This window comes from Numida meleagris, chromosome 8 (assembly GCF_002078875.1).
Source record: "Numida meleagris isolate 19003 breed g44 Domestic line chromosome 8, NumMel1.0, whole genome shotgun sequence".
NCBI classification, from domain to species: Eukaryota; Metazoa; Chordata; class Aves; order Galliformes; family Numididae; genus Numida; species Numida meleagris.
In genome coordinates, this window is record NC_034416.1 from 12,957,012 (window position 1) to 12,971,915 (window position 14,904).

Sequence of the window (14,904 nt, forward strand, 5' to 3'; positions counted from 1 at the left end):
GAACACGCTGCAAAACAAACAGAAAACTGTTTATGAAACACTCAAATAGCAAACATACAGATCTTTGAGGGCTTTTATCAGAACAAGATGGAATTACTCTTCTCTCTCCCCACAGCTAATTTAAGTAATTAGTTATGGTACATCTGTTCTCACCTGAACGCATCCAGCTAACATCTCATAGAGAATATGTGCTCGCTTCTTCATTACTCTGACATCTACCAGAGTGGAGTCTGCACACTGACCATTCTGAATTGGATTTATAAATCGATTTCGGAATTCTTTAATTGAACCAAGCAAATTCTCCTTAATAAAGTTAACCATGCAGTGATCTAGAACAAAAAGATCAAGTTCCAGTTGTTCAAAAGTGCAAGAACAATACTGGGATTAATTCTAATACAAAATTCACGTGTTATATCTAAACTAAGAACTTTCTGTTAAGCAAAAATACCCACATGAAACATTTTCAGAAAAGGGCATCTTAAATTGATATACACTGTAGGCAGAAAGGTAGCTTCTACATTTAATGTCAGATTTAAAACTACCTCATCTTAGATGCTAAACAGTTTCAGGGCTTCTGTACACCAAAGCAATTACATGATAACACATACTTGTACAGATTTTGAAATACATTCAAAAACATATTAATAAGAAAAAATCTTACAGCACGCTAACAGATAGAAATATTAAATATCAATAGCTAATACAGAACGAAATTCCCAAGGCAGTAAACAGAAACTACTGTTTCAACCAATCTACTAAGAACGCTGCTCTGCAATAGTTTAGGACAATTCAAACTGATACTCCTGAAAGACCTGGTCTACTCATTTCTGCTCTAAATACTCTCTCCCTTTCTCTTTGGACACACTGAGACTCATCCGATCCTCTGGTGAGCTACATCAAGGAACTAAACTCTCAGAAAGCTATTCCATCTTGCAGCATTAATTTTCTGATACTCCTCTTATTGGTTCCCTGAGGAATCAGATGTATGCGAGGTCATGCCAAGAGAAGGGATGGAGGAGAGGCCAGACTCCCAACAGCTTCAGCTTTACTTTGCTTGAACTACCACAGAATCACATCTTGAGACAATAATCACATATGAAAAATGCAGAAAGCCCTTACTGGATGTTTTTTTTTCTTCCTGTATAAACACAGCAAACATCTTCATTATGTCAAATTCTTTTCTTCTATTCAAACTAAATCTATCTGTAATTATATACTGCTGAAAGGTAAGAGTACAGCCAAAGAAATAAGCACATCTTAAACAAGAGAACTACTCACATTCTATAAGATTATTTTGCAGCGGTGTTCCAGTCAGAATTATTCTTCTCCTAGAACGAATTGAATTCATTGCCTTAGAAACAGCAGATGCTTCATTTTTTAATATGTGCCCTTCGTCACAAACAACAAAGTCAGGGCCTAGGAAGAAATAAAAACATTAGATCTTTTCCATCTTTTATAACCTCAAAGAAACTGGCAGCCTAAAGAAGCTGATGTTTTTTTTCTATTAATGTTCATTATGCCTTTACTTTTTTATGCATCATTTAGTTTCTTTTTTATCCTTTACACAGGCATTGCCAGTAGCCATTCTGGTAAACTGCAGACTGTTACTTGTAAAATCTTCAGGGAAGGATTAAATGCAGCTTCCTAACACAGTCCTTTAGAAACCGTCTATACATGCAGCTAGTGCATGACTGTGTTCTCTTTCACTCCTTCCTAACTTGTGAAAGCTGATCCTTAAATTCAGCTTATGCTGCCATCTACCGGTGCTCAGTCAATTAAAACAAAAAAAATAAGGTAGACACTAATTTTTCAGTAAGGCAACAGATCAGTATCAACAATAAAGGTAAGCAGTGCAACGGAAAGTCTTATTAAGATACACAAACACAGTTAAATCTGATTTGAATTACAGACATGTGAATTGCCACCCCATAGCTAAACAGCATTGCAGGAATTGTCTCAGCTTTCTTCCAGAGATAAAACCAAGGATTCCAGGGTGCAAATTCAGATGAGTTGCACAAGAAATGTCAGAAGTACACCATAAGATGTTTGCACAGTATGCAAAGCAGCTCTGGTAGAATTATTAAGAGTTAGAATTTGAGGTTTACAAAAAATACTAAATTTGGCAGAATACACTTGCGTATCCTAATGTTTTCCAGGTTTGGGGCAATTTCTGCAATATCTGTCCTCAGTAAGTTATATTAAAGATATTCTAGGATCCTCCTAGTGACTGACTGCTTTACCAGATCTGTAAGTGACCTCAGCTCCAGCACTATCAGCCATGAAGTCAGCTGAAGTCAAGATGATGCACCAACAAAAACTGTACCCAAAGCCATATGCTGGGTTCATCTATTCAGCTCTAAAAAAAAACCTGATATTTGAGGTGGCAAAGAAAAATTTATCAATGTCATCAATTCAATCTTTTAATTTCCTGAGAACAGTACTCCTCAGATCAACCGTACGCTGATTTGTAAGGAACAAAATCAACTATATGAAAATAATCAACACAGAGATGCACAAACCAACCACAGCGCCGACAAACTGCATGATTTGATGCCAGCACCAGTCATCTTCACTGGCCACTTTAAGGGTCAAGGTGATGTGAATATTACATGCTAATACAAAAGGATTCAAGGTTTTTTTTCCCTAAGCAGAAAAAGTCTTTTAACCAAGTCAAGAAGACAGTTATGAAAATCCAGTACCTATATGAATTCTGAACACATTAAACTTGTTCAAGCCTACTAACTGCCGAATTCCCACACTTGCCATAGAAATATTTTCCTATATTAGTTCACAGCTTTTGTACCTTCCCCACTTCCCACAGAATGGACACCAAGTGGCTACACACAAAGATTTCCTTCAACTTGAGGTGAGCACCTCTTAGTGGCAGATCCTTCCTACAGTCTTCATTCTGAACTACGTTAGGGCCAGTGCTTCTTCAAGAGGAAGGAGCTGGCCACCAGGCTGTTCAGTCAGGGTACTGTACTACTGAGACACGCTGGACTTGGATTTTTTTTCTTTTCTTTTTTTTTGAGATCTGAGACATTAGTAAAGGTTTGCAGCATCTCCCCACCAGATTTGACAGCTTATACATCAATACAGCTCTCAGATATTGACTTGGTCTAGTGTATTTCCTTTACAATCAGAATCAAAGTACATTAGCAAGAATGGAAAATAAAATTTTAATGATGCAAGTAAAATGTTGCCAATACTCAATAAATCGGTTTTCAGTGAAGACTGCGATTTTAAAATGAACAAAGCAGTTAATTTATAGCAAAACAAAAACCTCTCTTGCTTAGACTAAGTAAATGATAGTAAAAACATGAAAAAAGTATCATTCTCCTTGGTTTACTTGGCAGTCATGTACATTGCTATCTTGAACTAACTTCTTGGCTACAATTCAGTGACAGATTTTCATAGATTTGTGGTTTTTTCTTGCTCTTAAAAAAAAAGAATTTCATTACGGGCAAAGCATTTCTGAAATTATCCAAAGGGAACGTAAAATGCAGAGACCTTGAGGGAGCATTAAGCCCATTTTCTTCATCTGAGATAATGGTTATGAGAATGGGATGTATCCTCCCTGAGAGAAACGAAACACTGTGACCTCTAATACACTGCCTGATACCTAATGTAAATGATCCCTGATGCCAGTGAAGATAAATTCTATCCTCTCCTTCCTCCAACTCATGTAAAAAGCAACTCATCACAGTCCTGTTACTAACCAGCTTTTGCATGATGGAAAATTTGTCAGTTTAGTCATCATCTTCTAGGCTAATTGGCCTCCAATCTTTCTTTAGACCACAGTCTTCTCTTTCCTAACCTTGCTGTACTTGCACACATTAACGCATTGATATGAATAAAACACACTCAGTGATAGATACATAGCCATATAGATACACACACAATTCTACTTTGAAGTCTACAAGAATTTAAGCCTGCTTTATACGAATGTCGATTAAAGATCTTTTCCCAAGTTGAACAGCAATGGAAGTTGTAGATGTAGCAAGAAGAGCCCACAGAATTACTGAAGCACTGCAAGCACAGCACAGCACTTAGCAATAAACCAAACAATTTTATCAGTTGCACAAAGCAGTATGGGAAATTATTTCTTGCTTTGCATGAGTATATAATCCTTCCATTATTTCACATGGCAGAGCTAGTTAATTAACGAAATCACTTCTCACACTATTTCCCCACCCATAAACTTTGGCTAAACCTTCCCCCTTCTTGGTCCCCTCTTCTGTAATATGCAGAGCAATATAAGCTTCTGCTACAGAACATGTCTACCCTAGCAACATTAATTTTAACCAGACACAAATCATTAAATTATTGCTCAAATACCAAATTCGCAACTTTTTAAATTAAAAATGCTCCCAGAGGCAAGAGTTCCCCTATTTGCCGTCGCAGCAGCAAGCCAGCACATAGCTTCATAACTCTTCTACTGGCACGCTGCTCTCGCCTGCGCTGCAAATCACAGATAGCAAGAAACAAATAATGTTGGTGCAAGATACTTCTCATCAATTTCAACAATCCAAATGTGTCTAAACAGTAATGACTAATAACAGAAGAATATTTTTGTCTCTTTGCAATTACTTTAAACAGAGAAGGATTTGAAGCAACATAAAAACACAGTGAGTTATTTCAATGTTGGTGCTCCTAACGCTCTGATTCCCCCCTACCAAGTAATCCAAGAGATCAAAGCAAGTTTCCATGTTCACATGAAATGGTCCAAAACCTACAGGGCACTCCGTGGACTTGCTTAAACTGACAGAAGTTAACAACCTCACCACCAATACTACTCAGTCATGTTGTCCTAAGCTGTCTAAATAGGATTAGAACCAACCAACACCCACGAACAGGGTGCAAAAAGCAAAAAAGATTCACAAGTGATGGCATGGGAAACGTCACACAAGAAACCAGGTCTCTTCCCTACAATTCCATGGCCACCAAGCCACCTCACTTCACGGCCTGACAAAGGAAGAGACAACACTATTATAATGACACGTACTATCAACCCTTATACCATGGTTCCCTTACACTTTCCAGAGAAAAGTAGTCTACAAAAATCGGTCACTCTAGAAGTATCTCAACTCCTCTACTCTTTGCTGCAATCAACAGAAATTTATCAACCTTCCTGGTAAGATTCTCAACTTCTGAGCAAAGCAGACATAAAATAAGAAGACTGACACAAAGGGCTTTTTTTCCCCCAAGTTTGATTTTAGTAATTGCAGCATTAACAGAAGAACCCAGAAAAGCCCTTGGCAAAAACTGCATTTTCTTCACCACTTAAATAATGCCTGTGGCTTCACCACAATCACAAAAATAGCTCATTAGCTACTGTACAGGAGCTACCCTGAGTTGAAAAATTGTAACTAGCAGAAAAATAATATTTTCACTTCTCAAACTGGCTCTAGTCTACAGAGCTAGACGCATCAATTCTGCTCAGAAGGCAGGAGATGAAGCACACTCAGAGCACTGGTAGAAAAAAGAAACAACTCCTTTACAGCTCAGCCTTACTGTTAGATCATTTTAGCTGCACTATCAAACCAGACCTCCAGGAGGCTCAACAGAAATGCAACCAGCAGAGCGGATTTTCAGCTCCATAAAACTTCACAAAAATCAAGCTCACCAAGAACAATTATAAGCCAAACCAATGCTATAAAAAAACTTGTAAAAAAAAAAAGATATCTACCATACTTAACAGTCAAGTAACCTGAAGTCCAGTAAGATAATTAAATCCTAGGAAAATCTACTTCCAGAATCAAAGAAATCATTTCCCTTACTACCACATCAGCATTCCCAAATCTAATCAATTTGAAGAGCAATATCAAACTTAAGGCAAAGGTATCATTTAAATAATTTAAGAGTTAAATAGAGAGTATTTAAAGCACACTGTGTTGTGAATAACTTTATATAGTTCACCTGTTCCCAGGTCAGAATACAAAAGAAAATTTTGCCATTTTGGTGAAATCTTCTAATCCTGAGTTTTCAGTTGTTTTAGTGATCATCAAGTAGTCTGGTTTTCATAAACTTAAAATATTTTCAAGTGCTTACATACACATCTTACAAAAGCTTGCTGAGGTCAGCTGAGCTTAAAACCAAACATTCATGCCACAGATCGAAAAAAGGGAAAAAATGCTTTATCTGCAATTCATTAGCACTTAAATAATACTCATTTGTTCACATTTCTGTGGTATATTTTCACCTAGTCTTCATGTGTAGATACTCCCATAACTGTGGAATTCTAGTGAGGATAAAGCACTTTTATGGTTGTAACAAATTTACAGATTAAAATAACCAACAGTTCACACTCGAAATACATTCCTGTGGTTGTTTCTGTACCTGACCCAATAAAAAGTCCATTACAGTCCATGTACAAAGGACATGGGGTATTTTCTCAGCAACCACTTCCGTAACTCATCAAAGGGCAACAAAAGATAAGCTATTGTGATATATCATAGTACTGTCGTGTGTATTACACATGTTTATTTAGCTCATGTACTCCAATCTGAAAACACAGTAAATGAAATGCATACTTGCATTAATTTTCCACTTACCTGGATCTACTAAAGCTTTATTAAATATTTCTTTCAGTTTTCTACTCTTCACATTCCTGCCTTGCGCAAGATTACGATACATCTCATAGCCTATTATCATCACACCTCCTTCATCTTGCCAACGCTGCAGCATATAGCTTCTCTCTTGAGGGCGTTTCACAGTTGCTAATTCACAGACCTTTCGAAGTAGGAAAAATATGCTTCAGTTTCTCTTAAAATTCCAAACCAGCGACGTAACTTAAATATCTAAGGTATTCATGCAAGAAAATTTTTCACATAGTTAAAGTACATTCCTTAGCCTGTATTTTGAGCAGTGGAGCTTCCCAATTATGTAAAACATTCAGCTATTTCAGTTTTAAGAACTCTTTTTAAGCCTTACAATACCTCTAATTTCTCATCGTCTTCTAAACCTTCCTGCCATTTTTCGAACTCATTCAACCAGTTCAAGGCAGTGTTCAGAGGACACACTACAAGGGCCGTCCGGAAATTCAGCTTGTCACACAGCAGGACTGTGTGCAGAAAGCTTACTACCTGAGAGAGGAACAACAAATGAAATAATAAATGAAACACTGAGCACTGAAGGACAAGAAAGAAGCATACAAGTATATATACGTTCACGTATAAAACTTCCCAACAGTGGTCTTATTCAAACACACTTTTTCTGTTCGTTAAACAACTTGCTGCTTAAAATCCAATACATATGTATTCCAAACTCATATACTTACTATCTTTGTGTTACATGGCTGCTTAAATCCTTTTTATAGTGACAGAAGTTTCAACTTGTATAACTGAACTATTTGTATAAACTATTCCAAAAATAAGAATCCCTCCCCCCTTTACATATCATCAATCATTTTCATAAATCACACTGCTCTATTAGGCAGTTTATTGGCATTCTCCCAACATTCACCCCAAACCTTAAATAAATTCACCTCTTTGGACTTCATAACTGTATCAAGTTCCTTAAAAGTGACCTTCAGTCTTATGTTTTTCACAGTTTTTCCAACACAGGACAAATTCTGCACTGCACTTACCAGGTTTTCCAGGATTTAAACCCTGGTAGCACTGTCAGGAATGAACTCTGAAGCAGGTTACTGAAATACTTTCCAAATATTCACCCCATACAAAGCCTACCTGACAGATGACAGTAGTTACTTAAGGCTTGGAAAAATAACTAACTCTTTTGGTGCCATTCAAGAATACTTCTGTTGGGCTGCCTGTTTTTTTAGGAGTAGCAAATAAAAATAGGACTGGGTAGCATGTAAAAAGCCAGGAGCAAAACAGAAAGTGATCCCAAAGCAGCTAAAAGCTCTCACGTCACCCTTTTAATGGTGACAGCTGCCCTGTAACCAACAGCTGTCGAACATCCTGAAAGTTCTTTCTGGATCAAAACTTGGTATCTTACAACTCTCATTTAATACGCTGCATCAAAGTCATTTCAAACTGCATGACTTGCTGAAGCACTGTGCACTTAACTGTTTTTAGATGCTCCAATGTCAAAAGAATTATCAGTGGTTTTACTACCAATACAAAAGCATCACGTGTTCAGATGCAGAAAGAAACTTCCCATGAAGACTTATCACAAAAGTCCTGTGTCTCTAAGAACCAGTAAGTCAGCAAGTCCTTAACTGCTTTATTTCTCTAATCATTTATTTATTGACCGTATTCTCTGCAGTTTACAAAATCTGCTTAAAACTTAACTTTGACTGAGTTCTTAAGAGCAAAACAATAAATGCCATTACTGAGTAAAGTAGGACTGGAAAATAATCACATAAGAAATGATCACTGAAGCGACAAAAAGGAACCACAAAAATGCTAGATAAGTCATTTATAGCTGTGGCCTTTTTCACTTACCAAGTTACAGCCAAGACGACTGTCATGAGCATACATAAAAGAAACTTCTACCGTGAAATATTTCAAACTATTTACTGAAGTATAAGGTACAGAAAGTCTAAATGTACAAAGCAATCTAGACTGGATTGCTACTCTGAAAGTTCTACAATTCTGCAATATTTTTAAAATCTCCAGTATAATCTAACTCCTAAATAACTACAACGTGTAAATCAGAATCAAGCATGCAAAAAAACACTCTTCAAAAGCAAGTATGAAAATCCACTTCTACGGGATCCTGGACTGTCAACAGTTGTGGTCTGTTGCCTGCATCAACAGAGCAAAGCAAAATATACTGCAGCTGGAGTTCATAAAATACACACTGCCCAGATGTTGTGCACCACAGACAATCAAGACTGCAGCCTGTTAGACCTAAGCAGTACATGCAGGGAATGACTGCAGTTTCTCTGTTCATCTACAGCTTCATACTACTCAAATAAATAGCTAAAAGTAAAATTTAAAATAGTAACACTGACGCCAAGTCTCCCTCAATTCCCTTCTTTATGGAAGAATCCAAAGAATCTAAAGAATCTTGGGGAGCTAACCTAAGTGCTCTGTGACTATATCCTGTAATTCTCAGGTCATGAAAAAAGGTTTTTCAGGATCAGCAAGTCTTAAATAAAATTTGTATCAATTAGAGTAGAGCAGAAATAGATATTTCCTATGTAACTCCATTTGCTGAAGAATCCACTGCAGACACAGGAATGGAAAAATCCATCTTGAGTAATGGATTAGAGAGAAGACTCAAGAATCAGGAAAATATCCGACCCATCAAGACAGAGCTAATTCTAGCAAAGAGCAACAAAGACCTCCTGCTAGATTCTCTCCGAAGATTCTGTCATGGAGCACATCTCAGTCTCTGTTAAAACTAATAATGGAGGACATCAAGTCTAGCCAAGACAAGTCTGTTGTCCAGCAGTGTTTTCATGTGCAGACTATGTCAAATATCAGCTAGTAAGGCACAGAGCAACTACAGACTTCATACCAAACATAAATATGTCAATGATCAGCTGACTGTCAACAGCACCTTACAGCATTTTGTTAGGTCAGTTACTAACAAGGTCGTATTACTGACTGCTGTCACCTGCGGATTATGAAACCAGCTATGGCACAAAAATCTTTCATACAGCTTGGAATTCCAGTACATTGATATACTGACCTCGCTATGAATGAACAGATCTTGAGCCTTCAGTCAGGTGATAGGGCTTCCCAACCCAATGGGGGAAGCTTTCACCACAACAGATCAAGATGGAAGAGGATGGTGAAATGGCATTTCCTCACAGACGCTTTGAGGATCCCATCCTCACTGTAGGAAGAAAATAACCTCTTTGAGAACCATCATCAGCACGCTAGAGAGACTGCACTCCAGAGAATGACTAAAGTGCATCCAAACTTGGCGCATTTGAAGAGGGAATTTAGAATGAGGCATTGTACAAGTGCTGCCTGCTACATCATCTAGACCTGCCAGTCACAAACTCACCAGAGCACTTGGCTTATCTCCTGTCAAATAACATTACAGTTAAGAACCGCCCCTGGCAAAGAAAGGTCCTGACTGAATTCAAGTTGAAAACAATTCAGATCAATTCCTACGTCTTCAGAAGTGGCAAATTAGATTTCTAATGATTCAAAAAGATTTGCAATAACTTATTCCATCAGCCAGGTATCCTGATAAGGGAGTATCTCCCATCTCCAGAAATGAGGAAGCATCATATCAGTGCAGGCCAATGACAGGAAGTCCGAAGTGGCCCTGCTTTTTATCAGCAGAGATCTTAGTCTAATAGTAAATGGCACATTTTTCTGGGAAGAAATACTAATGGTCACCTTCTGGAAAACCAAGAGGCACGAAGCAGCCTTTTCTGAAGGCAAATGACGACACCAGTTAAGGGCACAATCTTCCGCACCTATGAATACAAGAATTCAGCCTTTCTAAGCATAGATAAGACTGTTATCCTTCTTTCTTCTTCAGAGTTCTCAAAAACTTCCATTTCTCTTCCACAGAATAAAAGGGAGAAGGAAGTTCTTCTGTTAACTGACTTCTGCTAAAGAAGTTCTTGGGCACAGATTGCCAGTGGAGCACCAAGAAAAGCAACTCATACCAGTTCTCTGCTCATAGCACTTGTAATGATGCTAAATGGAAACTCTTAATTTTCATTATGAAAACAGATATATGAAAATAAGCAAACAGAAAAGGAAGTAAGAACTCCTTATTCCTTTAAAAGGATATTGAGATGCAGGGAATTCAAGAAAATTGTTTTTGATCTTTTCTCTTTTGAAGGTCAAGGTAACCTGACATCTGCAATGGTTACAAGAGAATCAAGAAAAAGAGCTCCAAGTACTGTTTTAGAGCAACTGCCGGGGTGATCAGTTTCAGAAGAAATATTTTAAGATGAGGATTGAGGTTCTGGTTTTACAGATTTAGTAGAAATGGGAATCTGTTCATCATGTGATTTTCCAACGTGGCAGAAAAGCCAACTGTATCAGACAAACATGGAAATCTTTTTTCAAAAAATGCTACAGTAATCTATTAGAAAGACTTCTAAAAAACAATCCTCAGCTGTGTGAAAGAGAAGGAATATGTGCTGAAATGACAATGGGGCCTTGAAACTGAAGATCTCAGGAAGCCAAGAACTCTAAAGTCAAAGAAAAGAAATTAAGAAGTGATAAAAAGGATTGAAGACATGCTATATGGTTTACTGCCAAGACAATGAAAATTTGTGGTCTTAAGTTGTTTGTGATGCACAACAACCCAAAAATACATACAAATGTATATGCAGACGATTAGTGAAATAAAAACCAAACCAACACTCTCCTTCTCCAACCCAAAAAACTCTAGACTGTAACAAAATATTGTTTATATTAAAACACAAAGAAGCTGAATACAGACACCAAAAGCCTGGCATTAAACAACAAGAATTTAAAAACCAAACAAACAAAAGATAGACCTCCTACTTTATCAATACAGCAAATAAATCCAAACAACAATGAAGGGAAAAAAAACAATTTAAAGAGCAACACGAGTAGGAAAGACTGTAAAGAACAAAACATGTTTAAGGTTATTAAATTGGCTTAGAAACATAGATTTCTGAAACCTGAGTCCTATTAGCTTTATTTTGATATACAGAGTTCCAAGTAAGCTTCACATCACTTACAATTACACATGAACTTTTCAAGCAAACCTCAACAATTACTTAATTTCAGACTCTTTTTTTTTAAAGCAGAAGTACAAGTGTTGATCAGAGCTTGCACAACTGCATGCTACCGATCATAACTTCCTTCTCAAAACCTTCTTACAAAACGTTTTTCCTCCAGCAGCCCTCGTCAAGTCACTGCCAAGGAAATAAGTTTTTACTATGTTCTGAAAGTCATTAAAATTGCCTTTTGATGGATCAGCTTTTAAAAGTCACAAACCAGAAAACAAGACTTCCTTCTTACCTGTAACGTCTTCCCCAGCCCCATACAGTGAGCAAGAATGCATCCAGAACCAGGAGATGTCTTTGTCTTTTTAACAGATTCACAACAGCAATCCCACATGAACTGAACACCTGAATAAAATTTTTGAAAATTTTCTCATTAAACATTCATTTTATTAAAGTTCACTTGGTAAGAGTGATCACTGCAATATCATCTTTCTCACAAAAGCAGTGCTCAGGATAATTCTTGATTCATTTCTGTCAACTGGATATCGTTTGGGATGAGTTTTGCCCTGAAATCAACTACATTCATAGTTTCCACTGATGCTGTAACAACTGGATTAAAAAATACTGTTGTGAAGACTGCAGATGACTTCAACCTTGGGGACAGGGAGAAAAGAGGAAGTAGAACAGCACTGGCAAGGACTTCGCAGAAAGACTATCATGATCTCTGTAATCAGCAAGAAGAAATTTAAATCAAAACAGATCATATGAAAGCATTATGCTTAAAAAGGGAAAAACAAAGTAAGAACAATGACAGCTGAAAAAGGATAGAAAATATAATCCTAAATTTTTTTAAAAAGGCCTTCCTGGGTGTTTTTTTTGTCCTTTTTCATTTACTGGGGAATTGCATTCTACCATGCTATACTCAGCAAAGATGAATCTTCAGTTCAACTACTGTGTCTGGTTCAGAGCAGCTCCCTTTAAGAGATGAACTAAGTACAAAAGATTCTTACTGAAATGGAAATAGTGGATATTATGAACTTTGAGGAAGGTTTAAATGAACAGAATGGGTGATTAATACAATCATGATTGGTCATTCTTCTTTTCATCATTAAAAAAAACAACAACAAACAAACAGATAATGCTGTCAAGACATATCAGGTATTAGGAAAAATACTCCTGATGAGAAAGCCAGGAAAATATCGTGAGATTTTTAAATCCCTGCTGAAAACTATGAAAATCAAATAGGCAAATTCCTCAATAGAATGGTAAACTTATATTTGATTCTATCTCAGCGCATAGAATTACATAATTCTAAGGGCCCTTCCAACTTCAAATTTTTAGGACTCTTTGCTTGTAAAATATAACTATGGATTGGTGCTCATTTAATTTTATTCAGATCTTCCAAAAGCACAACATTATACACAACATTCTGGCATTTGCCTGCCAAGAAGTTTTTCTTATTCTAAATTCAGATTGCGTAGGACACTCGGCCAGTGTAAAATTAAAAAGAATTTTACAAGTGTTTTAAATCTCTTTTCTTACCATCTACTTGGTGCGGCTTCAGTCTGGTAACTATACTCCTGTGAACCTGCACTAATGGTTCTTTTGTTTCTTCATCTTCATCTAAAACCAGCTTAGTTGTAATGGGACATTTCAGAGGCGAAGCATCTTCTATTTCTATCACCTATGATCAGAAACAGAGCATCATAGGAATACTTTACATGCAAATAATGTCAAGCATTTGACAGTCACTAGCTTTAGAAAAAAAATGAAATCTTTATTTACAAGAAACTTTTAATTCTTTACCATGCGTCATTAGCTTACTTTTGGAGGTTGCTTTTTCCCCCTGGAAAGAAAAGCAACAAGCAATTGAAATAGCTTTCAAAAGATCTCAGTAGCCTTGAATAAAACTTAGCAATGTTAAGTTGCAAACTAGAAATTAAGCTTGTAGGTTACTAGGCTAGATACGAACATTTTTAGAATTACTTACCAAATTAAACTGAGCTAGAATTATGACATCATGAATATCATCAATTCAACCTCCTACCATTTTACAATAAAAACAGAACGTACCTCTCTCAACTTCTCTCTCTCCCGTTCTCTTTCTGCTATACGTTTTCTTCTTTCTTCTTCCTCTTTAAGTGCATTCTGTGTCTCTGTTCTAAGTTTATCATCTTTAATAATCTTCCTAATCTTCTTCCTGCCTTTTCCAGGAGATTTTGAATCATCATTTTCCTCATCTTCAGAATTACTCTATTAGAAATTAAATAAATAATGTCTTAACAAGAAAATTATGATACAGACCATCAAATCCTCGATTTTCAATTAAGCCCTCAGAAATTTTTATACACACTGGTGGATTTTAGTTCATAGGAAAAAAGATAGTGTGGTTGCTTTTTTTCTTAATCAGGTAGTCAGCATGAAAAAAAGAAGTACCACCTTAAATGTAATGTATTCTGAGATATTAAAGATAAGCCCAGCTGTGCAAAAGCAGCACTGAAGATACTGTTATCATATAAATAATGACTTAAACAACTGTTCCGCTGCTCGTGGTGCTAGATCAGTGCAGCAGAGCCTACTCGTCTGCCATCTTCTATATTTAATTTTAGAAATTCTATTTACTCAAAATATATTGTCCATTTAAAATATACATAATTATTTTAATCAATATCTAAACAGGAAATGGGTTTAGTTAACCATAATGGTTTTTTCTGCCCATAGTGGTGCCGTTTTACAAATTTTAACACAATGTTACTTACCATTGAGAGAAGTTATAATTTTTTATTGTACTTTGAGATACCCAAGTCCCTGAAACTGCTGAAGTAAGAAAGAGGAACTTCCTTTCCCATTTATTAATTCAGAACACAATATACTACCTTATTGTTGTTTTCACTTGAAGAATCATCTGGAACCTTTATACGTCTTCGTTTCTTTTTCTGTTTGTAACTGCGCTGATTTTCTTCTGCCTCAGCTTTCTTGGCAGATCTATAAAAAAACAGGAATCTTACTGACACATAATAATAACTGATTGCCTCACTGAGAGACAGCAATGTAAAATTAGAGGAACTACACTGCCAAGTAAGAATATACTCCTTTTGTGAAGTCAGTTTTTCTTCCAGATGCCCTCCTCCCCCTTACCTCACTGGACACACACACAGTAACAGTCTATTCTAGACAACCTTGAAGAACATCAGAGTCATGAACTATCAGTTTGCTATTGCAATCCACCATTCCATGATCAACATACCTAGCACAAAAATGCTCATTTTTTGATAAACATTCTTCCTACTGGCTCATCAAATTGCCCTGTACCACATACTGCA

General features: G+C 36.7%; 1 protein-coding gene across 6 annotated transcripts in view; it reads right to left on the reverse strand.

The window, feature by feature from the left end:
• Positions 1-14,904, reverse strand: part of ATRX (ATRX, chromatin remodeler) — a 79,139-nt gene that overhangs the window by 25,528 nt on the left and 38,707 nt on the right. For all 6 annotated transcript variants that reach the window (XM_021405663.1, XM_021405659.1, XM_021405661.1 and 3 more), the window contains 8 exons: positions 14,458-14,566; positions 13,655-13,834; positions 13,124-13,265; positions 11,877-11,986; positions 6,939-7,085; positions 6,555-6,732; positions 1,279-1,416; positions 154-329 (listed from right to left, as the gene is read on the reverse strand). In XM_021405663.1, coding sequence (XP_021261338.1) covers positions 154-329; positions 1,279-1,416; positions 6,555-6,732; positions 6,939-7,085; positions 11,877-11,986; positions 13,124-13,265; positions 13,655-13,834; positions 14,458-14,566 — 1,180 coding nt within the window. The remainder of the gene's footprint in view (positions 1-153; positions 330-1,278; positions 1,417-6,554; positions 6,733-6,938; positions 7,086-11,876; positions 11,987-13,123; positions 13,266-13,654; positions 13,835-14,457; positions 14,567-14,904) is intronic.